The sequence below is a fragment of the Tauraco erythrolophus genome, chromosome 5 (assembly GCF_009769465.1).
Source record: "Tauraco erythrolophus isolate bTauEry1 chromosome 5, bTauEry1.pri, whole genome shotgun sequence".
In the NCBI taxonomy this organism is placed as follows: domain Eukaryota; kingdom Metazoa; phylum Chordata; class Aves; order Musophagiformes; family Musophagidae; genus Tauraco; species Tauraco erythrolophus.
The window spans coordinates 81,168,064-81,194,303 of NC_141469.1; the positions used below are offsets into that span (position 1 = coordinate 81,168,064).

Consider the following 26,240-nt stretch of genomic DNA (forward strand, 5'->3'; position numbering starts at 1 on the left):
ATTAGAGCCATAAAGAGGAGGCTGGCCCCTCTATACAGTGCCTGAAAGCAACACAAACCACAGGTTTTACAGGGATATCAGTGAAATGCAGCCGAATGAAACAGTTGCTTAGGGATATCATGTTACTTAGGGATATCATGTCTTGCAGCAATAATGCAAAATCACTCTGTTTATCAGCTTATTAAAGAGGATAAGAGCAACTGAAATATAGGTGAAGACGTGGGTACAGGCAGCTATGGAAGGAAGTTGTTTCATTCTCGTGTGTGTTGACAGCAAAGACTGTTTGTTTCAGATCCCCTAAAACATGGCAACAACACACCACCTCTTAAAAGCATACAGCCACAGGCTATTTTTCCACCCAAGGCCTTTTTCTGGCCAAGAACCTGTGTTTTCAGAAGCTAAACCCATTTTTAGTAAAAGACCTATTAAAACCAGGCCATCAGTTCTACATACCAGTTAGCTGTCTGTCTCCACATCCTTCCGCCTGCAGATAGCCAAGTTCAGGATGCACCAGGAGTCCCGGGTTGTATCCTTTTTTGCAAGCATCTATCATGCGTGTTTCCAGAGTTTCAAACACTTTCTTCTTTGTGACATGAAGAATTCCAAGATTTGCAAACCTGCCGAATTTTGATGGAGGGAAGTATTTTCTTAACACTTTATGCCAAACCTGCAGCAGGCAGCCTCTCTCTTACCAGAGGCAGTTACACAAGTGAAGTCAACGGAAGGACTCTACAAGCTTAGTCAGGCAATATTAATTCTTGAGGGCAAATTTTCCAGCAAGAAAAATTCAGCCAAGCTTACAAAACATGTGAAATGTGCACCGTTATATAGCAGGAATTCTATGGGCACATGGGATTTTCCCATGGCATAAGTAGTAACCTATTAGGTTTCAGCCTTACACTGTGGAAGCAGCTTACAAAACATTTGAAAATCTGCTTGTCACATTTCATTCCCTCTGTCACGGCAATGACATTAGTATGTCATTCTATACAGCTGTTATGCAGAGCAACTGCTCAGAGTAAGCTTCATCCGTTCAAAATGATTTGGAGAGCAAGCTAAGAAACCAAACCCAACATTTTCCAAAGGAAAAGTTTTAAGCAAGGCTCTGGACATTCAGCAAGATACATCAGGTATCTATTTGAATGAAAACTTTCATGACACAAGATCTGCTTTTGTAAAAATCTCCCGGCATGTTTAAAAATCAATTAGATCTGGAAGGATGAAAACAAGACAATAACTCAATTTTCATGTGGGTCAATTGAGGACAGGAAAGCTGTTTCTAAACATCTGATGAAAAACAAGACAGGTTAGGGAATGAGCCAAATGTTTCAAGATGAAAAGCAGCAATTCAAATAAAGCTATTTAAATTGTTGCGCTTAGTAAAGCTAGTGCACTGGGCTTGGACATCAAAAGTTACAGTTTAAAAGAATCTCCCTCTCCCAACCTTCTCAGCTTTTTAAAGTTCACCTTCTTCACCAACAAAGACATTCTTGAGATCACAGAACTAAAACTCACAGCCAGCATGAAACCTGATCTAAGCCTGAAAACGTAGACAGAAGCCTCAGCTCCATTTACTGATAGAAACAATTATTCTTTTAAATTAAACAAGAACAGACCAACTACAATTTCACTACGATCTTACTGCTTTAAACTTTAAAAGTTTGACTCATTTAGTATTTTCATGTTTATACGTGTCTTGTGTTAATTTCAAATGTACTAACCCTATTTTCCTAATGCTTTTCACTGTATTCCTATTGGCAGGTTTCAGCAAAAGTAGAATATTGAGCAAAATGGTAACAAAAGCTTTTCCTCAGTAATTTTACAGTCCGTTCTCTTTGATGGAAACTGCCTACATTTTAAAAAATGGGCTCACAATGCAAATTTGGACTGCATGCCAGGAGATTGAAACTCTACAAATTCTAAGTGAAAATTATTTGCTTAAATCTATTTAGCTTGCTTAGGGCGAATTTTAGAAAGGTAAACAGAGACCTCATTTATTTTTCTACTTAAGATACAAACAAAACACAGATCAGAGTGTGAAGTCTAGTGCTCCACTTCACCGTCTCTTAGCAGTATTTTTGTATTGTTTCTGACCGTGTTTGTACTTGATTCTCTCTGCCCTAGCCCAGCTTTACTAAAGAGCTGACAGACTTACCCCACAACCATATCTTTAGGTCCTGCATTAACTGTGCACACTCCGTCTTCACAAAATTTACCCACCAAGCTGTGAGCATGTAGGTGGACATATTTCCCATTAGTAACTAACTGGACGATAACTTTTGCAGGTCCAACATAATTGCAGATCTGTAAATAAGCAAAAGAAAGAGGGATTGTTTGTTTGTTTTTTAATGGAACAAGTACTGATTGGAGTATTTTCTGTCAGCTAAGTACAATCAAACTTACACAGGAGAGATGTGTGTGCATTTCCTCATTAAATACAAATAACAAACTAACTGTACCAGATCATCACAAAAGAAAAGCCAACACTTTTTTTTTGTAATTAAACTTGACAAACAAATAGCAGTAGCGACCAAGAAAATGAAGAAATAAAACAAAGCTAAAAGAAAGCAACCTTCTGTTTCCCAAATCATTAATCTCAGTTTTACATTCTGACCAGTTACTCAACTTCGTTCTCCTTAAATCTCAATTAGTATATTGAATTCACAATAAACATTGTTACATGGTAAGAAGCACACAGAAAACGTATGTATTTAACAAAAAACCCTACATTATTTTGCCCAGTTTGAAAACACTTCAAAAAATATTTTTAAATATTATGATTGTTTTAAACCATCTTGGTCTCATTACAATGACTCTTCAGGTAGAGATTTTGAAGGGAATTAATTCTATATTCATGGGTATTTTGTTAGTTCAGTATGCTACATCAACACATATTACCCAGTCCAGTAAATATTTCCATTAAGTGTACACTAAATCGTCACCTAAGATTTTGCAGGACTGGAACTACGCTAAGCTGAGTGCTTTAGGACAGCCAACTCTGGAGGGCTACAAAGCTTTTTTCCCCTCTTATAGTTTCTCAGCACCATATATTTTTTAATAGCTTTTAAAATTGTGATGTCAAGTAGTGCCTCAAAAACAAACCTAAAATAACTTACCAATACAGTATTTTATCAGTCATTTGCTTTACTATACTATTTAGAACTTTATTTTCCTTCCTCACAAGTAACACACTTCAAGTCAGTTATTGGTTACACACCACTTTCAAATTACGAGGAATATAAAACTGCCCCGCTTTTAAAAAAGCAAACATTACCTTCCCTTCCAATTCACTTAATTAACCCTTTTATTGATGTTGCATTTTTTTTCCTGCCTCCTCTAATTTTTCTTCTAATTGGCCTTGGGCAAAGTTCTTTGTATTACAGCAGCTTATAGATCTAATCAACCAAGGTATTAAAGGATCACGATAAACATTAAAGTGATGAATCAGGGAAGAACTGAATACTTCAGGTTATATTGTTGATAAAATCCTGATAACCAGGGATTGCCACGATTTCACCACATTGCTAAGTGCTGCTAGCTTCCTTCACTCCAGTTAACCCCTCTCTTGAACCCATTCCATCACAGTTGAAACACTCTGCACACGTACAGCGCGTGCTCTCCCCATCCTCCTATTCGCTGCTAAAAGCGAAAAAATGCCAACTATGAAAGAGCTGTTCCAGGAGGAACAGGTGTGCAAAAGTCCTCTCATTACTCACTGCCTGCTAATTAACGTATAATACTGCATTAACGTGCATTTTACAAGCAGCAGTTTCTCAAAGACAAAACATGGGTACTCATACTTCCCTCCTGTTTCCAAACTGTAACACCTCCTGGACTGAAGCTATACAGAGATGCAGAATAATCACTGCTTCACTGTTCCCACCATTTACAAGCAGTGAGAAAACGCAGGGATCCCTGTGTAACTTTCACAAAGTCATCTGAAAAGAAAAATGATTGTGTTTGGTGCTACAAACCACCACCACTACTAAAATTAATTCTTCCAAGAGGGGGGCTTTTAAAAAACTGATTTGATTTTATCCCCCACTAAACAAGCTTTTCCCTGCTGTAAAGTTCCCAGCACATCTATATTCGTTATGAGTAACACGCGTGTTCTAGCATCGCGTCAGAAAAGTTCAAGTCGATCCTTCATCAGCTGTAGAAACCACAATGGAACTGTAGGTAGGACTGCTGCACGTCAAGGACTTTCCAGGCTCTGAAAGCAGAACAGACAACTGCAGCGGTAACCAGATTGCAATCTCCCCCCGTTACTCAGCGCAGCATGATCTTTGTCGTCTGTCTCAGGGGAAAAACAAAAGAGTTCTGAAGACGTAACACTTTATGTAGGTCCTAAGGCAAGAAAAGCCTATTTTCGTCACCCAGTCTGATGTCCCATGCTGCAAAGGCTACAGAACGTCCCCGAACGCTTTCCTACCTATATTTCTCATAGACAGAGTTTCCTACTTGATTTTGAGACATCCAGGTTATCTCGGTAGCCAGCAAAATAGCCTCAGTGGTTAAACATCCTTACGTACCATAAATTAAGTCTGAAATAATTTTTCGGTGTCCTCGAATCATGGACACCACAATTTCAGAATAACTTAAAATTTATTCTGGCACTAAGTTACACAAAAACTATCACCTTTTATCTAAGAACTTCAAAACCACTGTTGAAGGCGTTAAAAAGGAGCCACCGTATTACAGTGCTGAATATCTATAGAAACCTAAGGATTATGGTGTTGGCACAAAAACATATACTCAACATGAGAGGGAGACAGCATGTGGGTGCTGTACTGCTCAAAATCAGAGCTGTGATCTGAAAAAAAAATAGCTGCTGAACTTCAAATTAAAGATAGGGGAGAAAAAAGAAAATAAGGAGTTCCTGGGAAGAGCAGAGCTGTAATACTTGATTACATCCTGTACTGAAGCAGCATTCAATTGATCTAATCTGATAAAGTTAAAATGCTGCAGGCTCACATTTATCTGCTGTTTCTGTTTGAGCGATTTGTCTGAGAGATTAAAAAGGACCCTGTGAACTTGAAATTGAGTCAATTTCAAAACAAGAGCTGAAAGTTTTTTCAGTTATTTCACATCCTTCTGCGATCCAGACCCCAGCCAATTTTTTTACAATTTCTGAAACTTTAACAAACTTTAAAAGAACGTTTTCCTACTTCAAAGACCTTTTTTTTCCAGTTACTCTTACAAGCAAGAAGTGAAACTAACTGGTCAACGACAGAAAGCAAACGATGGAAAAGACCATGCCAAAACTACAAAGCCAGCAGCTACAAAACGACCTATTTCTCTTTCTCATCACTTTGTTACAGCAACTACAGCCCCAATCCTGCCTCACCTTCACAGATGTGTCCCACAGATGAGGCATCACTCACTCTTTAGAAATGGTATGTTTTCACAAAGCAGCATCATTTGTCTTCTCAGTTGCTGGTTTAAGACAAAATATTTCATGTGTGGTACAAATTGTTTAGACAACTGAATGCTTACTCAGGGGTCTAAGAGTAATGTAGAGTAACTCAAACCAATGGGAGCTGAAGATCATCTTATCCTCCGAATGTGAAGTGACTCTCACGCCAAAAATCCAGGGCTAGGTGTTCTGCTTTAGGAGCCCAACTGAAGGGACTCAATGCCCCATACTCGGCCAAATTAACCGCAACAGTAAAAAGCACAAATCTCACCGAATTTAGCTTTGGCTGAATTTGGTTCAGTATAGGTTTTTAAGAGAGGTAAAGATTTACAACAAAAAGCCTGCTCATTCTTTTCTCATGTCTACTCCTTAATTCAGCGGTTAAACGAATCTTTAACTTGTCATCAGTGATCTATCACTCTACAATTTAATTCCTACGGGGGGCGGGGAGGGGAAGCACATATGCTGCTCCTTTCTTCACCAAGAAGGCTCATCAACAAAGCAGCTTGCCTAATTTTCCATAAATTTCCCTCCTGAACTTGAAGTACGTGCTGAAATCCCCTTGATTTCAATAAGAACGCTTATCTCCAAATTGAGGTATAATTTAGGTTAGCCCCAAGACATCATCGGATGGGCAGTTCTCCTGTTCGGGTGCTTGGATTCAGGGCTGCCTAACTGGTATGCAGCTTCGGTTTGCGAGCTGAACTGCACGATGTCCAGCCTCCTGGGCAGAGAGAAGGTGCTCACCAAGTCAGGCACACCTCCGAGCAATCAGTTACTCAGCCTCTGGGCTGGAGCCGATTTACATCCAGCTCACAAAAGGATAGGCAACTGGAGTCTGCAGCCACCCACGTGGATTTGCCCTCAAGGAGATGAAAATTCCGGACATTTCCTTCACACTGCTGTTTTCCGCAAATTCTTTTCACACTCAAAATTGGCTGAAGTACTTCAGTGTAAAACATGAATATGCCTACACTAATATCAGTATGTGAGATCAGGACACGCATGGTAAATGTCTAAGAAGGCCAGTGGAAGTTTTCTGCACAGGTTTTCTCACAGTTTTTCAAATACATAAACCCAAGCAAATTATGAATAAAAACTTCAGATAGTTAGGAAAGCTGATGATTAATATTGGACAATCCAGTTTTATTCTTTCTTCTTATACTACCGACTGTTTTTTTCCCCTGGAAAAAAAGCTAACAATGAACAAGAAGCTCAGGAGCTTTGATTTCAACTGTTCTAGACAGTAAAATTTTCCAGTGTTGTGTTAGTTTCACTCAGCAGACGAAAATGAAATTTAAATGAAGAATTTTAGGTAGCTTTCTACTGTAATCATTAAACTTGTCATGAAATGTAACTTCATTATCACATGTTCAGTATCTACAACTTCTTTGCTCTCCGTAACTACATGGAAAGTTTTACAAAATCCTCCAAAAACGTAAGATGTTTTGTACATGACTACTGTTAGCAGAGACAGCATTAAACAAAGGAATATAATTCCATAAACCATAAAGATTAATCTCATTTTTGGTATTACAGAAAAATACTACTGTTATCTAGACTCTATTTGTCTCAACTGTGCTGTTAAAACAACGTTTTAAATCAATTCCACCTTAGGGCCAGTGCAGATTTGTCTCAAGCGTAAAGATGGGCATTGCTACACTGATTCCTGATTTACACCATCTTCTAATATACTATACAGGAGGTGGTTAAATACATAATTAACTACCAAAACATCTTGCTTAGAGACATAGCAACATTTTCAGCACTCCAGCCTTTAAATGAAGGATACATCTTGACGTGTTCCAGCTCAGCTACAAGTTAGGGGAGGGGGGGGGGAAGGCAGGAGTGAGGTTAAACAGTGCACATTATGCAAGACATCATATCAGATCATTTGTGTTTTCTTTTTCCCTTCAATCCATAAGCCTACAAAAAGGGAGTAGGGAGTCTGCACTGCTTTTTTTGTGCACTGAAGAGGTCCTCCACTTTCAGGACAACCCATGGTAGCTACTGCTAGGTTGCATCAGCTCTCTGTGCAGAGTTGGCCAAGCAGAAGAGAGACCCCAATGTGAGCTGCACTGACCACACCATGGCCAAGGTCTAAAGATCTGACACAAAAATTTCTTACAGTACAACCAAAGCTCACACTACTGCCCTTTCACAGCACTAAGATCAATTAATGAAGCTTTTATGGGGAAAGCTTTGACATAAGAGTAAAAAAAAAAAAAAATCCAAAGCAAACCAAAAAAACTCCGAAGCAACAAAAAACCCAGTGATCTTCAATTGCACTCACCTCAGTTATGACAAGGTGAGCACCCTTTGACAAAACACAGCAGAGACTTACAGGAAAAGGTGTGAAACACTTCTGTCTTTACTGGCACCACTTGAATCAAGAACAGGCACTAACAAGCAAGGGCCTTGAGGAATTTACTTGTTGTGTTCCCTTGCCAGCCTCTCCCAGCAGGTGTTGCCATGTGGGGATTCGTACTAGAAAAAACCCAGATGCACACAGTAGGACGAGAGGGAGGTAGGGGAAGGGACACATGTGTGTGTTGGGGGGGGAAGGAGGGGAAGCTTTAGATGAAATTAAAATCTGATCATCAATGAAAACAGAAGGTTTGATGGAAAGCCAAAGAACATTTTGCTTTCTAGTTTACTCACGGAGAAATTCCATTTCCTGTATAACTCCTCATTGCATATCTCCATGTCATGCTACTGTGCGACCCATCACACCTTTATGAAGTATCATTTGGATTATTATCAATACAGATTGGACTGGAATTCAAACATCTGGCTCAATTGAAGTAAACTACTTTGTATCTGAACATCCCAGTGAAATTTCATTCATTGGTTCATCACTACTATCACAACAGAAGAGGGAAAAGCAAGCAGATCCTTTGCCTGGGCTAGTAATTTTTCATGAGAGTTTTGCAAGGCTACATAAAAAAATCACCTTTCCCAGCCTCTTCTCAATTCACAAGACTAACACTCCAGGCTATCTCAGCCAATGCCGATTATTTTCCATTGAGTCATGCTCATACTGATTCATTATGGAGATGCAACTGTTCCAAACTCCAGCCCTTCTCAAGAACTGCAGAAGAACTACATGTATACTGCGGAGAAAGCTGAGGAGTGGCACACCTCAAGACAGAGGCTGACTGCTTGCCACTTTTCCTTCCCCTTCAAGGAGAGAGTAGGAGGTAATATCAGAATTAAAATACATTAACCCTGCTCCTCATGAGACAATCTCTAGTGCAAGAGTTCAAAGAGATAATGCAGTATCAAGACTAACATAACACTTTCATTAAGGTAAAAAAATACTGAAAAGACACAGTGGATCTTTTACCCACTTCCCCAGAAAAAGAATTTGCTGCAAGAACCATAGGCAAAGACAATTCTTCTCTAATCCTAGAATGATTAATCACCACTGTTATAATCTTCATATTGCACTAGCACAGAACGTTTCTTTGATTAACATCCTTGAGTTTTTCCCAAGGAAAAGAAGCCCCCAAAAAACATTCAGCTAACACCTGAACACAATGCTGCTCCTACTAAAATGAGAAGTTTTCTGTTGACTTTAAAGGAATTAAGTCCTTGAGAACAGAGTATCCTAGAGACATTTAATAAAGAGTAACGTGAAGAAAAAAAAAAAAAAAGGAAACTTGGTAAATTGCATCTTAGAATGAAGTGGAACAAATGACCAGACTTGTGCTCTGCAGTATGCTAGAAGTGCAGTAACTGAGCAGCTCAGGCCTTGCTTTATCCTAAAGCTGCACCTTAAGGAAGAGCTCCATTAGCCTGCACGAGGGCAGTGAGGTGGTAGGTGCAGGAAAGCTTACTGTTCAACTGCTGGCAGATCAATACGGTGCCAAAGTAACTCCACAGATCTGAAGACTACTTCCTTTCCAAAATCAATTACGTTTTGAAAGTTGGGATTGAAACGCAGTCAGTCTTGAGTAATTTCATGCAAATTTATGTTGATATGCAGTGAGGTTCTATACACATACATACACAGCACTTACATTGAGATTGCAAAATTAATGATTTTAATGATTTCGACTTACTTTGACCTGAGGGAACGATTTTTTGTTCTTTTCACTAGAAGCACCAGGAAGTCCACCGTGTGAAGGTCCTTCGCATACGTATCGGAAACGAAACCCTCTCTGTGGAAACAAAGGAAAAGAAACTTGAAAGCTGTTCAGAAACGTAACTAAAAAAGAAAGAACACACACCTGCACGAGCGTGCGCAGACACACACACAAATAAGGCTTGCCCAAAGAGCCCACAAACAGAAAAGTTACAACTGTTCATCCCTGAAATGCTGTCTGAGTGCTGGCTGACATAGCACCACTGAACTGTAGCCCTGGAGAAACTGTTCTATTCTCACTCTTACACACAGCAGCAACCCCAAATTTTTATTTCAGTAACTGAAGATATTTTGAAGCAGAGATCTAATTTATACTCTCAAAACAAGGTAAAAATTAAAAGACAGAATGCAAGAGCAGATACTCTTTCTCTCATGATTGCTGCTAAGTAGAGAGAATTGAAGCCAATAACAATCAAGGAAGCCCAAAGCATCACAAAGAAGAGAACAGGGATGAAACAGAAATGTTTCTTCCTTCTGGGAAGGGCATGTGAAACCTGTACCTCCAAGTGGAGTCCAGAAACAGCACAAAAGCTCCAGGGGACTTTAAACGGCTGGGTTTCCATCTCAGCTACACAAACAGATGTCTGAATATACTTTAGAGAACTGCAGGATATTAGCAAACACTCTAGAGTACACTTGTCCACTCATTCCTTTTTTATTTGTAGGACATGACATACCCTTTACAGGGTAATCTATAAGGCACAAAAGATGCAACTCTTAAGTAAATTCCAGGACATGGAGCTGCTGGAGCGGGTCCAGAGGAGGCCACGAAGATGATCCGAGGGCTGGAGCACCTCTGCTATGAAGAGAGGCTGAGAGAGTTGGGGCTGTTCAGCCTGGAGAAGAGAAGGCTCCGGGGTGATCTTATTGCAGCCTTCCAGTACTTAAAGGGGGCCTACGGGAAAGCTGGAGAGGGACTTTTTCCAAGGGCAAGTAGTGATAGGACAAGGGGCAATGGCTTTAAAATGAAAGAGGGGAGATTTGGATTAGATACAAGGAAGAAATTTTTCACTCAGAGGGTGGTGAGGCACTGGAACAGGTTGCCCAGAGAAGTCTTATAGATGCCCCATCCCTGGAAGTGTTCAAGGCCAGGTTGGATGAGGCTTTGGGCAACCTAGTGTAGTGGAGGGTTTCCCTGCCCATGGCAGGGGGGGTTGGAACTGGATGATCTTTGAGGTCCCTTCCAACCCAAACCGTTCTATGATTCTAAATGTATTTGGTAACTAACTCTACTTAATTTCACACGGCCCCTAACTTTGAATACTTTCAGATCAACTCCACAGTCCTGCAATTTCTGGCAAAATCCTCATCTTATACAGGGATCCCAGTGTCTGTCTAAACAGCACCAGTTAATGTAGGATCCTTCGTCAAGAATCATAGAATCATAGAATGGTTAGGGCTGGAAGGGACCTTCAAAGGTCATCTAGTCCAACCCCCCTGCAAGGAACAGGGATATCTCCAACTAGATCACGTTGCTCAGGGCCTCGTCCAACCTGGCCTTGAACGTCTCCAGGGATGGAGCATCCACCACCTCTCTGGGCAACCTGTTCCAGTGTTCTACAACTCTCATGGTAAAAATTTTTTTCCTAATATCCAATCTGAATCTACCTCCCTCTATTTTAAAACCATTACCCCTTGTCCTGTCACAACTGGCCCTCCTGAACAGCCTCTCCCCATCTTTCTTGTAGGCCCCTTGAGGTACTGGAAGACCGCTAAAAGGTCACCCTGGAGCCTCCTCTTCTCCAGGCTGAACAGCCCCAACTCTTTCAGCCTGTCCTCATAGGAAAGGTGCTCCAGCCCTCTTATCATCTTCGTGGCCCTCCTCTGGACTCTCTCCAACTGGTCCATGTCCTTCTTATGTTGGGGGCTCCAGAACTGGACGCAGTATTCCAGGTGAGGTCTCACGAGGGCAGAGTAGAGGGGGAGAATCACCTCTCTCGACCTGCTGGCCACGCCACGCTCCTCTTGAATTCATCCTTAAGCACGTATTCCTATGGCAAACCGAGTGACCGAGCGTACTGGAAGTGAAGTATCCAGCTGCGATGAGCTCAAACTCAGGTTTTCCAAAAGGCAAAGCAACCTCTGCAGTCACGACGCATGAGATGACCCAGCCTCTCTTCATCTCTATACCTTCAGTCCATCAGATCCAGCAGCCATCTGTGTGGTTTTCCCCCATCTATTGCCCTTGCTGTCCTACCTGTGTTTTCACATGTACAGTCTTACTCCCCCCAGCTGTCTCTGTGCTCCAAAAACCATCACAAGCACAGCACTCTGCTGATGGACCACACTCACCACCCTTGTTAAAATCCACTGCCCAGCTTGCCACATGGGCACACTGCTACAAGAGCTGCTTCCTGAGAAGTCACGCACGAAAACGATGGTTTCTCCTTAGGCACTGCATGCTGTAGGCTCCACCATGCAAAGACACAGCCTGATTTGAGATGAACTAAGGAAGAGGCACCATATTCTTCCAACAGTTTATGCTACACTGCTGTTTCACCTACGATCATGAAGTGTCCCTATTCCTGGAGGGATGCTCGAGCACAGAAACGTCTTCGGTGTGCAGCTGAAACAAATGTTCTCTACCACTTCCTACAAGGAATACAGGGCAGCGGCAGAAAACCAAGCAGACGATGGGACACCTTTTTGTCATCCTCTTCTCCTGCCTACTCAACAGCTTCATAAGGTGGGATTTTATGCAACTGATGAGGAGAGGCAGGAAAGGGGTCTCCATACTGTAATAGCTTAAGGAAGAGTACTTGTAATTGCTGATACCACCAGCCAAAGGGGAACAATGCCCTGGCATGTGTCAGGGCCATCTTCACCCAGCAACTACTTTGTACATCAGTTCCATGAAAACCAACCAGTGCATTGGGATGACTTTCATACTGTTAGAGGAGCATAAATGAGTGTTTGCCACACAGTCACAAAAAAAGTTACATTCAAGCATTTATCTTCATTTTTCTGGGTTATTCAAAACAGCCAACTGTGACGAAAGGAACCTCGAAGGACAACAACATTTCTTTACCATGATAAAGCACAAGTCAAAAGTTCCTGTAACTTGGGAACAGAATGAAATGTTTTTGTTTTTTTCTTTCATGTGTTTCAAGAAAGATGAAACAAATTCTAAAAATCTTCCGTGTTTGGTCTAATAATTTACATTTCAAAAAACTGGGGTACTGTAAGAGCCACTTCTAAGATGAAGAGTCTATACTACGCAAGACACTTTTTTAAAACCCTCAGGGATTTTTTTTGTCTTATGACACTTCCAGAGAGACACGATGAAAACTGAACAAAACAGGAAATGATTTAACTACAAAAGTGAGAGGAAAAATTGCTCATGGTTAAGTGCCACATTTGTTATCAGAATATTGAAGTTGAACTCTCTTTTTCCTCATCTTAAGTAATAATTTTACTCAAAGCTGAATATAGTGACAGATCTACTTTAAAAGATTTTCAAAACACAGAGGAATCCTTACCTGTTTTGGCTGTTCTATGATTTGAAGATACGGTCCATCTGCTAACATAAAAGAAAGAAAAGTCATAATACAAATTGTGTTTCTATTACTATGACATAGAAATTGCAGGGGTGAAATTGATGTCCTTGGAGGTCTTGAGATAAAATTTTTGAAAGCACCTAAGCATCTTTGGAACTTAAACTTTAATAAATAATTGAATCGCTTGGCAGTCTGCCATTTCCAACGTTCTGTAAGACCAGTGGACAAGAAGGGAAGGATTAACTGAAAAAAGTTAATTTTAGCTCAGAGGGCCTAAATGAGCAACTCCGATCACTCAGATAAAACTCGAAGGGGTGAGTAAGAACAGAATTCTCCCCTTGCCACTGACAAGCAGCCTGGCCTTCCCGAGCTAAGGTTAACTTTTGTATTTAAACCCCTTGGGCTCTAAAGACTATACTCACAAGCTTTTGGCCCTAGGGCTTTCTACTGAATAGGTGCTTTTGAAAGTCTAGAGACAGCCAATGGGAAGCTCTGAGGCATGGGAATATAGGAGGAATTTAAGCTGCCTCGACATGCCCTAACAGTCAGAACTGCTTTAAAAAAAAAGCCCTGGAATTGAGGAGACTAAACAATTTACATTCTTTTAATAATTTCAGATATGCTTCTAAATATACTGTTCTGCTGTGCCTCTAAAAACATTGAACACATTCTGTTCGACTACAGATGCAGTCTCTATAACGACATCTGTCTTCCAGCATGATGCCAATACACAGGATTATGTTCTACTAAAATTCTATTTGTGCCTTTCAAAGAAGGCTTCCTTAACTTTCAGTCTTGCACCACTCCCTGACCCGTGCCTAACTCCATACCATAAACCTAATTCAAAATTCAGCCGTTTAGACAGCCTTCGAGCAGGCCCTAAATCCAATGAAAACTCAGTGCCATCAGTTCAGAATTCATCACCCGATCAAAGCCTAGCTCCAACTCTGTTTAGATTATTTATATCAAGAAAGGAGCTCTTGCAGTGGACAACTAAAATCCCTCTAAATTGCAAGCCACTCCCGAGTCAGAAAAACGACATTTCCGAGAGGTATGATTTCTTCCTTGCTTCTTGCTAAGCTAAGATTCAGATTTCAATGATAAAAATTCCATTGTTATGAAAGAAGATCCTAAATTACAGCTTCACTGTGAAGACCTGCACAACGTTTTGCCAGCTATATTCCTCTTGGAATTACGTATCATCACTTATACTCTATTAAAGGTCCTAATGCTGAGGAATCAAGCAGGCTCACTGAGACACGTGAAGCCTCCAAAGCGGGCAAGCCACAGCTATGTGGCAGAGCCAGCAGGCATGTAAGGCATACTGTGCCCTGCCAACATCCAGGTGTGACCTGCCTCCGAACAACTGCACCATCTGCAAATACCACTGGCGAGGCACTGGAACAGGTTGCCCAAAGAAGTTGTGGCTGCCCCATCCCTGGAAGTGTTCAAGGCCAGGTTGGATGAGGCTTTGGGCAACCTGGTGTAGTGGAGGGTGTCCCTGCCCATGGCAGGAGGGTTGGAACTAGATGATCTTTGAGGTCCCTTACAACCCTAACCATTCTGTGATTCAGCTACCTCAGTCTGTACTTGGCTTCAGCACAGAACTCTATACTTGCATCAACTTTAATTTGCCAATAGCCTTAATGTTCATTGATAAATAAAAACGGCAGAGGATTCATTAATTTATAGTTTGTAGTATGACTACATGCATCCTTCTCACCTCTTCAATGTAACTTCACCTTAATAAACCAGATCTTCATGTCTTTAATCAGCATAGGTCTTAACTGAACAGGCTTTTCTCAAAATGAAGGTTTTGATAAATATGCCAAGAGATGGAATTAGTATTTTGCTGTTGAAGTTAGCTGACTCAGCAACCAAATGTCATGTCAAAGTTATATTGCAAACGTCAGTCACAATTTCACATATAAAGATCATTTATTTCCCAAGTCCAACACTCTTCCTGTGAAAAAGTACACACTGCTAAAATTAAAATCTTGAAGTCACGCAAAACAACTGCATCAAGACCATATAAACATGACTTTGCGTCAGAAAGCATGAAAAACAGTTTGGACTTCAGAAACTTTAAAAGTTGTACAGCATTATTAAGCTTTGGTGTGGTTTTATGTTCCAGTTTTTGTCTGTAACACAGAGTCAAGATGAGTCAAGTTGGGTTTAAGCATTATATCAGCACTTAAATTTAAGGCCTCTGTTCACAGACCTCTAACCCTCCTCATGCTTCAGACATCTAAAATTTAATACCTTAACAATCCAGAGGCCTTGTATCTTCTGGGCACTGGCAGAAATAATGCACCTAAAATACAACCGTGTAGTTCAACTTTCAACCAGGCCTCCAGGGCAGGATCTGCCAAGTAACTGTTCTTCAACTGTTCTCACCTTAGGAATTCATTTTCAAGGCATGTATGTTGGGTTAGTATCAGCACAAAATCCTACTGCTTTCTCTTAAACATTAGCCAGAAAAGGAAACGCTCTTTTGTCCAACAGTTAAGTGGCTGAAGTAGTCCCCCAGGATGCAACAGATCCAGGTTCCAACTCTTCCTCAGCATAAGGAAATTTGAACTCCTAAGAGAGGGATGTACACTGTATTGGCATATTGGAAAGCTCAAGGGGAATTCTTTGTACTGCTGAAATGGTTTCACCTTGCACTGCACACACTTGTGAAAACCCAAAAAAATGGAAAACTTAGCACTGTGGTTCTCATGCCTCCTTGGCAAAAAGCTTATAAAAAGCATATAAATATATTGATACCAAAAAATAAAAATATCTTATATACTAATACTCAGAAAGTGAAAAAAAGGTGCAGCATAAACGTACAAAGGCAAATTAGATGCCCATTATCATTAACTCCAACTATATAAATCGTATGCCAATTTATTTAAAACGAAGTTTTGTGAGGTCTTTCTTTAACCTTTGGAAGACTAAACATTTCCTTTTTTACAACGACTAAGTAATTCTCTGGTCTAGCATCTGAACTAGATCCAAGTAACAGTACAGAGGAGGCACTCTAATGCAAGGCACTTGATTACATCTGCAACACTATCTAAAAATAAAGCAGCAATATTCAAGGTAACTTCCAATCATTAATGGCAGGTTATTTTGACTATAAAAAGAATTTTACTTAGCGAAAGGTCTTAATAGAGCTGCCTTCACTAAACTCTGAATACTTTCCAGAGGTACATTAGACAGAGAGCCTAACACTGGCTATGTGTGGTTCCTTCTTTCTCTCTCTCATCCTTTCCCCGCAGGGGAAAAGCAAAGATGTTTAGTGTTTTGCACAGGGAAGTTTTTAATGCTTTGTTTCTATTAGTAGGCATGTCTGGTCTAAGCAGACAGCAGGAACCTGAAGATGTACACCTTGTAAGAGGAACTAATAACGGCAAGATCTGCGACGATCTTTTGCACCTCTGTTCTAGGCTGGAAAGTCGTTTGCTTCAAGTTCTTGTTTAACGAGCAACCTCCTTTTAAGTGCTAAACAACCACAAGTAGGAACGCTACGTTCTACGTTTGCCCTACAGAGAGGCTGAAGCAGCACACAGCCACGGAGCTGGCTCTACACAGGGATGACTCCCACGGTTGCCAAGAGCCACGTTTTGACACGAGCACTCCTCATGACTTGCCTGGCACTGCTGCGGTCAGGAGGGCTAAGCGCTGCAACTGAAACATGCAGTTCTCCAGCCTGGACGGGGTTCGGTGCCGACTGCCACGTCCTGGGTATGCTTCAGTGCTTCCTTTTCTGTCCTCTCGCCTCACTCGCCGCAGATCGACCCGTATGCCGCTGCCTCTCCTCCGGCCTGAGTCACGGTCCCACTTCCCCCCACATCTTCTTCAACTGCTACATTTCTTCATTTTCCTTCCTGCCTGAGTCAGAGGCCCTCCTGCATCTTGACACTCCCACCACTTACATTCTTTCTTCCTCTTGATGGGCCTCACCCTGCACACACACTTCCCAAAGGAGCACTCGTCTTTGGCTCCCTCTTGGTTCCTTATTTCCACCACAGCAAAGTCAAGAAAAAATAGGGTCTGTGAGGTTGGTGGGATATTCCTGCAGTAGGACTAGAGGGGTCCTTTATCCAACAGCTTACCTAGTACCTGAAGTCATTCAATTTAACCTGCATTCAGCGGTGTTCAAGCATCTCTTCATCTCCTCTCTGTTAGCGGATCCTCCAGAAGAGGCATCTCACCCTTGTAATTGTGTGCTGCTTTGCTCTGGATATGGATGAAAACGCTCATAGCCTCTAGGTTTTGATCGTTACATCCAACACCAATTCTCTCACGTCCATCCTGGCAGTGGTATCTTGCTGCTAGAAGTTCAGACTCTAGATCTAGATCCTTCTGAAGGCCTATCATAGCATTTGTATGTCCTGCCTCTCAGGGACTCACCTGCACAGGAACACTCTCCTGCATCTCAGCCTGCAGTGTTCAAAGCATGATGTTTACAGCAACCAGCACATGGGCTTTGCTTAACCTCTCTCACTCTTCAAAATACAAGCACAGAAGATCTAGAAAAAACACCAGAAGCAGTATGCAAGTCTGCTCATGCTTCTGAGGATTAGAGCCACTGCTATGGGACAGGGAAAACGAACACTCATCTAACTTTTGGTGATGGTCAGGCTTCCTTGAATCTCTTCCTAACATTATCTCTCTCTGAAAAAATACAAAATAAAATTTTTTATAAGTGCCTTCTTTTTCCTCTCTATGGCCTTCTTATTTCTCAACAGCAAACATTACAGAGCACCGGGTAGAGGAGGTTAAAGAAATATCAGAAAACTTTAATTTTAGCAGCCTCCAGGCAATACTCTTCAGCTGCTGATGGCCTTGCTTCAACTTCACAGGCTTAGTGTGACTGCAACAGAAAAACCAAACACTACACCTCAATGCCAACAGCTACTTAGACCAGAGCACCTAAAAACCAAAGCGATTAACCAGTTCCCAAAATCGCCTCTAACTGGCACAGATTGCTACTTTACGTGGTTGTAGATGGCCTTGTATAATCGGGAGGAAGTAAGAAACACCCCAAATTATAAAACATTTTGCTCAGAGCTCTGCTCGTTTCCTCTCCAATTTAAGGCATCACTTTGTCCCTCTACTACACAGTGGACATCGCACTGATGCTTGTCTGCTTTTACACTGCCTAAATGCATGCCATGGATGATGTTTCCTCCCCAGCACTACTAAGGATTAGTACCTAACTCTCAGCAGCAGGCTACTTCCTGACAGACCAAAGAAAAGGCTGACTTCATGACATATTTATTACCTTTGCTGTTGCTGCTGGTGTTTTAAACCCAAATCCCAGTCCTGCAGTTTGCACTGTTATGGCACTTGTTATAGATACGCCCTAGGCACACAGAGACTACTTTTCTTTCTAGATTCAGATGTAAATGTAGAACTTGAACCACATAACTGCCTGCTACAGCTTTAGAGTCAAAATAACCAAGCCTAATTCTTACTTAAAACTGACATACGTGAGATAGAAAAAGAAGCAAGCGAAGACACTTGAGCACTGACAACCTCATCAAGAAAATTCTTGTCCCAACATCTCAAAGGTTTTTTACTACTATTGTAAATATTAATGTAACAGCAGAATATCTACCATCAGAAAGTCCCCAAATTCCCCAGCTGTTTGATTCAGCCATGCTGGCATGATACAGCAATCCTCAGTTACATATTAAACCCGCCTGCCAACACAGTAAGTTTGACATCGTGCGTTTATGAATGCACAGATGGAAAGATGTAGGCACCACACCAAATTATGAGCAATAATTTGCTGTTCTTTCTGTTTAAATCATCCAACTGTCCTAGAGAACAATACTTTTTAGAACACTTATTTCACCCTCTCCATATCTTGGCTAGAAGAACTTTCGCAAAATCTCACATGAATTTTTAAGTGGTCTTGCTGTGTAGAAAGAAATCATTAGTTCCTGCTTGGAAAAAACTAGAGCATAATATATAAATTATTATATTACCTTTTAACTGAAGACTAGTCCACAGAAACAACACACCATAGTTTAAAGCAGGGGAGGAAGTAAGCATTGTAGTGATACTAGTCAAGAAACAGAATCACTATGGCATCATCAGATGGCATTGAAATGATCAACTTTTTCTAAAACTTATGATGAACAAACATTTTGTTTGCAATAACCTGAAAATCATGATCCTTTACTAAATCTCATTTTGTACCAGGGAACTTGCCACCTATAGGGCAGCTATAGACAAGAGCAGTGTCATTTAAAAAAAAAAAAAAAAAAAAAAGAAAAGTCTTTTCTAAGCAATTTTGCACATTAAAGATAGAGCTAGACTCAGCCCAGTAAGAGTTTTCTGTGTCTCCAGAGCTCAGTGAATTCTTGACTCCCCCCCACGGTTTTAAAAACAGCTGTTTTCTAGTTTAGACAGGACAGATATCTGAAAATCAGTTTTATATATCTGAATAATTTCTATGGAATGAGTCTGGCATGAGAAGTACAGAGTAAGCTTAAAAGGTACGTGTAAGAGAGATCATTATGGGGAAATCAAAATTCCAATAACCTTATTTGTTCCACAGAAACTCGGTGAGAACAGTGAAAAAACCCCTTGGTATACAATGCACAAGCCCTTTAATCCTACACAGATTAATCTTAGCGAACAATTTTATCTGCCTTAATAAAAACACACTGCAAACAAATGATTGCAACATTAATATGCTGGATTGTTGTTCATGTTTGTCAAGAGCTTTGCTCATCAGAACATTTTATCTTGAAACAAAATTATCTCTACCATATGTGCTTCTTGATCCTTCCTCGCTACTATTCAGTCAAGAAAACCAAAGTATGGTTTGAACCAGGAAATATTGAAGCACTAAGCATGCCTTAAATTTTTAAATCAGCATTTATTTTTACTTTAGGGTGGAATTTTGCCTAAGAAAGTAAAAAGCTAATTGCTTATTTCATTTTACCCTTCACACCTTCGCTGCTATCAAGTGTATCAAATATTTCAAACAAAAGTAATTTGCATTTTCAACAAAAAAGAAATCTGCAGTAGGTATCAGTTACATCATGATAAAACAGAGTCAAACAGATCAACAACAGAAAGTTGTCATGTTAAAAGATATCAACAGCTACACTGGAAATACAGTATTGGAGATACATATTAAGAAAAATCTCATATGCTTAAATAAATTTTTATTTCCTTTCTCCTCTCATATCAGCTATTCTAACAAACTAAGCAGGAGAAACAGAGTTTTCTAAATTCAAGCAGGAAGTAACACTTATAAAGAAATTTAATAGGCAAAACCAGACCAAGGCTGATCAAGCAGCTAGTACTGGCTGAGAGATAACACGTTATATTTGATATTCCTCTTCTGGCACCATACTGGAAGAACCGTCTATCAGACCTTCACAGAATACTGTTTACTTATTTTTAGCAGTTCGTTGCAAAAATTGACGCTGAACTTTCTAACTAGTGTTATTATTCACGAAATTGGTAGGTACTTGTAATACCAGACTGCCACTTTACAGGAAACAGAGAAGTCACCGAGAAGGAAAAACAGATTCGAATAATACAGGAAGTTGAATATACTTTACATTAGTGAAAAACAAGCACCTTAAGAATTATTGCAAGTGAAACACCATTTAAAAGGAAAAAAGTACACATTGCACTCTGGAAACTGGCAATACAAATATGTAGGTCATTGAAGATGCAAATTTTGAAAAAAAATTACAAAACAACTTATGAAAACAGGTCACTCAAAGCTCTTTGGTCACTCAAATCATTTAACTAATTGAATTTTCAGTTTCCGTACAAGCTAAAAGAAAATCAGATTTGCCTCACTGTTGAAAGTTTCATAAGGATAAGAAAGAGGCACATTGAGGCTGTAATAAAAACTCTGGTGGACAACTTTGGCATCTAGTATTATGAAATACAAGACTATAAACAAAAAGGTCTCTGAAAAGAACTTCAAAAAACAAAAAACAAACTGGAAGAAACAGCAGGACAACAGCACGATCAAACAGCAACGGTTCCTACCTGTTCGTAGTGGTAAGTCTGAAGTGATGTAATTGGTATTATTAAATAATGCATTCATTCCCATGAACTGATCCATGGTAAACATCTATATTGAAAGAAAAGACACTCTTCATTACTACATATATGCATAACTTCATAAAGCATCAATCAGTAAAGAATTTCAAAGTTCTCTGCAAATATTGAGACTGCAAACACCCTGGTGCAGTACGTAAACATTTTATATCTATTTTATTTTTGCTGGCAACAGCAGTGCAAGCAAAGCTGGTAGTACTGACCAAGTTTCACCAGTATCATGAGACTGCACCGAGCTCAGCACAGTTTCTAAGCACACATTTTGCTTACATGCACTAAAAGCTGTATATTCGTAAGAGCTTAGATGGTAAATTCTGAAAATCTGACCCTAGATGTCTCGCCCAACGCCTCGCTGTGAACCTGTGAGTTTTTACAGGTTCACTTCTGTGATTAAACCCCACCAGACTACATTCCTTATGTAAATGTATTTACAAACTCTAATGCAAGAAAACAGTATGCCCAGGTTAAAGTTTAATTTTTTTTTTTTTTTAATACAGACATGTCTTAACTCACTGTAGTTGTTGTCAGGTATAATAAATCTGTCTTCTTCCAAAGGGCAGGAAGCATAAAGATTAAATAGTTTCTTTTTGGAAATGAAGGTGAGTAGAAATGATCTGTTCTTCGACCACACTTTTCACTCAAGCACCCTTCTCAATTCAAATGAATCATAAAATGACCTAATCAGATCAGTAAGAGCTTCTGGAGAGCTAGGTCCACTGATCTATGTGAGTGAAGGAACATTTTAGTCATCAATGTCAATGCAAATTTCACCAAAAAAAATTATAGAGGGGGGCCTTTTAGGGCATAAGGGGCTTTACTTGCAGATAAAGTCCAATATCCACCACAGAACACGTTTCAGAGCAAGTGTCATAGCCAGAAGGGGCATAAAAAAGTATTTTTTCAATTGCTTCTTTCAACAGGCTTGGCTTTCCTTTTCATTTCAGTCATTTCACCAGTGGCAAGGCACTTTACAGGTGACATAAAAAATACACAGAAAGAAGCCAGATTTCCCAAACATCACTTCTGCCAATAGCTGGAATGGTTTTATATCTCCATGTTGTCAAGCCTAGGAGATGACAGGACAATACGAGAGGAAGCCAAAAGAGAGAGCTAAGAGAGAACACGGGGATATTGAAAATACACAAATCCACTTACTTGGGGATCAGACATAATATAGGAATCTTCTCCTGCCATTTTAAGTCCTGAAACAGAAAAACATGATCAGAACTCTCATTTTTTTCAATGTACGGCAACAGAGAAACTTGAAAAAGGTTAGCGTTACAAGCCCCATCTCTGACTCCACTTATTTTACTCCTAGTGTTAATGATTTCTAAAACACTCTTAAAATTACTCAGTGTCTACAAGGGGCAGGCTAAGGACAGGATAGGCTACAGCTACGATTTTCCACTGCCTGCTCCCAAGCAACTAAAGATTACAGTCAAAGTCCCCAAGTCAAAATTTATTAAAATCAGGAATTGATTCTGCCTTTGCTCTGCCTGTTCTGCCATTAGAGTTTAGGCACAATCTTAGTTGTAGTTTAGCAATAACAGAATTTCTGCATTTTTAAACAATTAAAAGACTTCTGAGCATTCATGAATGCCTAATGGTTTTCTTGTGAAGTGTTACTAAACGCAAGATAAAGATGCTCAGAAAGAACGCCCGATATTTTTTCTTTAAATAGTAACAGAAGTCAAACATTGACTAATTTCGGACACCTTTATTTCCAGAGGTCTACAAGCACTTGGCACCCACAACAACTCGGTGCTGACAATGACAAATACGGATGTATAACATACCTAACCCTTTCTCATAGGTCTACTTGTCTATACGTTGGACGCCGAGAAAGTTTAGCCTGGCTTAGTTTTCCTGGGTCCAGTAGCAAGCCGGAAGCAGAGCCTGGAAATTTTTCTTAGGAATTTATTAGATCTATTACAAAAGATGAGTGTTATTTCATTTCACGTAGATGATATTGAAAGAATTCTAATGTCACTTATGTTCATCTTACTAAAAAAGGCTCTCCAAGGGAACATCTGAAAAAAACTGTAGTGACTATTTCCAGAGACTCATGTCTGCATGCAAGTAGACACTCTAAATAAGGTTAATAACTACTAGAAGACAGAAACATGTCACTGGCCTTCAAACTCCACAACGAACATGAACCATGTTTTCCAGTAAAGCAAAGTGAACTGTGAAAACCTACTGCCCTATGAAAGAGAGTGGCAAGCGATCAGTAAACCAGTAAAGAAAAACTGAGTCACCGTGTACCTTCTACAGGAACTAGAAAGGCAAAGATCAAAAAGAAAACGGGAATACTCTGGTACTTCTCTTTGATGGAGGCTCAACTCAGCTTGTTAACAAGCTCCAAAGACAACATATAGCCACACGTCCCACACAAGTAGAAAATAAATAAAATTTTAAATGGAGAAATAGGAGACACTTAATACCCAGATGACTTCCAGGAAAAAGAGGTCCATGAGGATAAAACTATGCTTTAGCCTAGAAAATAAAAGTACTCAGCTATTTGTAATTCAATTTTAAAAAGAAATATTTACTGGGTAATATTTATTTGTAGTATTTGAGCAAATATCAAATAACCGGTTGTAAGATTTCAGCCAAAAATGAGTAACAGAGGTAACAAGCAGCCGCAGTACCTATGCTGTACTTCATCTAATACATCAGGATTTCAGCAATATAAAAAATACCAGTCAATCACGTTATCTCATAGGCACATTCTGCAAAGCATTATTTTCATCAATAATTTGCTATTGTTATTATCAATCTTTACGGAAAAAACCTCAACGTACAAGGCCTAACAAAACCTTCAGCATACAACAAACTTTACTAAGATGTTTTTACTTGACATTCCATTCCATAGAAAGAATATAACCCTTATCACCAATTGACAAGTTACTGAAATCGCTGAAATAACTGTAATTTAGTTCTTGGCAAACACTACCCAGTTAAAGGTGTAGCTATTACAGAACACAATCTGAAGATCTCAACAGCCAACATCTTTTAGGAAGTGTCAGAAAATACCCCCTCTGCTGATGCACGCTGACTGCGTAACTGTGAATGCAAATGCCGAATTTCTTCTATATAAACAGAATAACTGGTCCTGAAAATCTCGTTCTGTGATCTCATTTTTAATCACTTACTGTTTCTTGAGTCAGATATCACAAAATTGTATTCCATCAAATATCTAAAGTACTCAGATACCACGCTCAATATGCTTGTTCAGAAAAAAAAATAAAAAATCTGAGGAGCTAATATGAATACCATCTGCCCACTTGCCTGTTTGCTAAATGTATAATTTCAAACAAAGCATCTCACAGCTTTTTCTGTAAGCCCAACAGGATAATTTTAACAGCATGTTCTATCATCTTTGCCCTATTCTAGTTTCTCAGACTGTATCACACTCACTCCAGCAGAACTCCGTGGGAAAAGGATTAAGCTTCTCTGTCACGTTTACAATTCTACAATACATGACTTTAACAGAAGTGGAAAAATACTGCAGAGGCAATATTTCTGAAAACTTTTCACTTAAAGTACTTTGATATAAAAACTAGAATCCATACAAAAATAAAACCTACGTCTATTTGAATCAGCCCTTCAATTTCACTTGATCAAAAAGGTCATTTCTGGCTTTTTGGCTGATGCAATGAACAATGCTGTGAGAGCAGAACAGCAGTCGTTAAAGATGACCATTACACTCAGACGCAGCACAGTAACTACCCACATACTTCCCAGTTGCTACAGGTATGTACTAACGAGTCTCTAACCAGGTATGAAATAGAATCTCTCTCACACCAAAAGCACAGGTGTCTCTTACTAGTGATCTTTTGTGTTCCACAGTCAGCTGCAGTGTTCGGAGGAGAGGTTAAAGATATTCTCTCTGGCTTGAATGCTAAACCAGTTTATTATAAACATACAATGATTTAGATGTGCAAACATATGCCTTTGTGTATGTAAACTGACACTTGATTGCCTTTTCAGGGCCTAGACAAAAATTAACCCAGCAGTTTGAAATGACTCCTCTAAATGACTGAAATCACTCTCGGTTTCACTATATGTTTTGTGCTCTTTCAAAGCCAAACACATGACAAAAATGTTCCAGGAGCCCCACTTCCAAACCAGAGTTTGTTTGCTTAAGGTTTATTTAGTTAACAAATCCCTAAACTTCCTCTCCTTACACAGAAATTGGGGAAAATCTAGAGAGTCAATAACATGACCAAAAAAAGAGACACTTGGAGAAAAACAGACCCTAGCAATAATTGTATGACTTTTAATTAGCCTCTTCTCTTATTGCTTGAGTTTCTAAGCACCATTCCTACACGCATTAAGTGGCAAGATTAGCATCTACCAGGAGCAGCTTTGTTCATTCTCTCCTCACAGGAGCTGTATTTTGGGTCTGAGACTGTTTTTACACAGCTGTATTTGCTGCTATATGCATCTTAGAGAAGTCAGGTCGAAACCACCTCTCTTGTTTGAAGATGACTGGGATTAAAATGGTTTTGTGGAAGTCCATATTACCACATATGTCTGCTTCCCACATAATCTCCGATTCCCACGAACTGTACTGCACACTTGCATCTAAAATAAAAAAAATATCCCTACACCTGCAGACCACAATCAACCACGACAGTCTCCACCCCGAAGATCCTCTGAAGTCTTTCAGATAATGGGGCGCAGGAAACTAAACATTTCAACTCGGTGTTTTTTAGTGTGAAAATTCAAACGTTCATGAATAAAGGTCATTTAGCTCCTAGCACAACGGGAAAATGTAAAATTCAGCTAAACTTGTCCAAAATCACACAGCTGTGCCTACTGAGAGACTGTAAGTGTGTATATCTGTGCAAACATGTGTGTGCAGTATTCCTTTCTCCCTACAGCGGCCAGTTACTATTGTGAAAAAGTTTTTTTTTTAAAAAAAAAAAAAGGAGAAAAAGAAAAAAACTAGGAAGATACATATACATAAACACATATGGAAGATGATGGGGTTGCACCAACCAAGCAAGCAAACATAATGCCAGTCCCTTTGCATCACTCCTCAATATCCAAATCATACCAGGTACAAGTAGGCACAGCTGGA

General features: G+C 39.8%; 1 protein-coding gene across 1 annotated transcript in view; it reads right to left on the bottom strand.

The window, feature by feature from the left end:
* Positions 1 to 26,240, bottom strand: part of NFKB1 (nuclear factor kappa B subunit 1) — a 62,679-nt gene that overhangs the window by 27,380 nt on the left and 9,059 nt on the right. The window contains exons 2-7 of the mRNA XM_086612190.1: positions 22,307 to 22,353; positions 21,080 to 21,164; positions 13,043 to 13,083; positions 9,481 to 9,579; positions 2,156 to 2,304; positions 454 to 617 (exon numbers count right to left, since the gene is read on the bottom strand). Coding sequence (XP_086468316.1) covers positions 454 to 617; positions 2,156 to 2,304; positions 9,481 to 9,579; positions 13,043 to 13,083; positions 21,080 to 21,164; positions 22,307 to 22,345 — 577 coding nt within the window. The 5' untranslated portion in view covers positions 22,346 to 22,353. The remainder of the gene's footprint in view (positions 1 to 453; positions 618 to 2,155; positions 2,305 to 9,480; positions 9,580 to 13,042; positions 13,084 to 21,079; positions 21,165 to 22,306; positions 22,354 to 26,240) is intronic.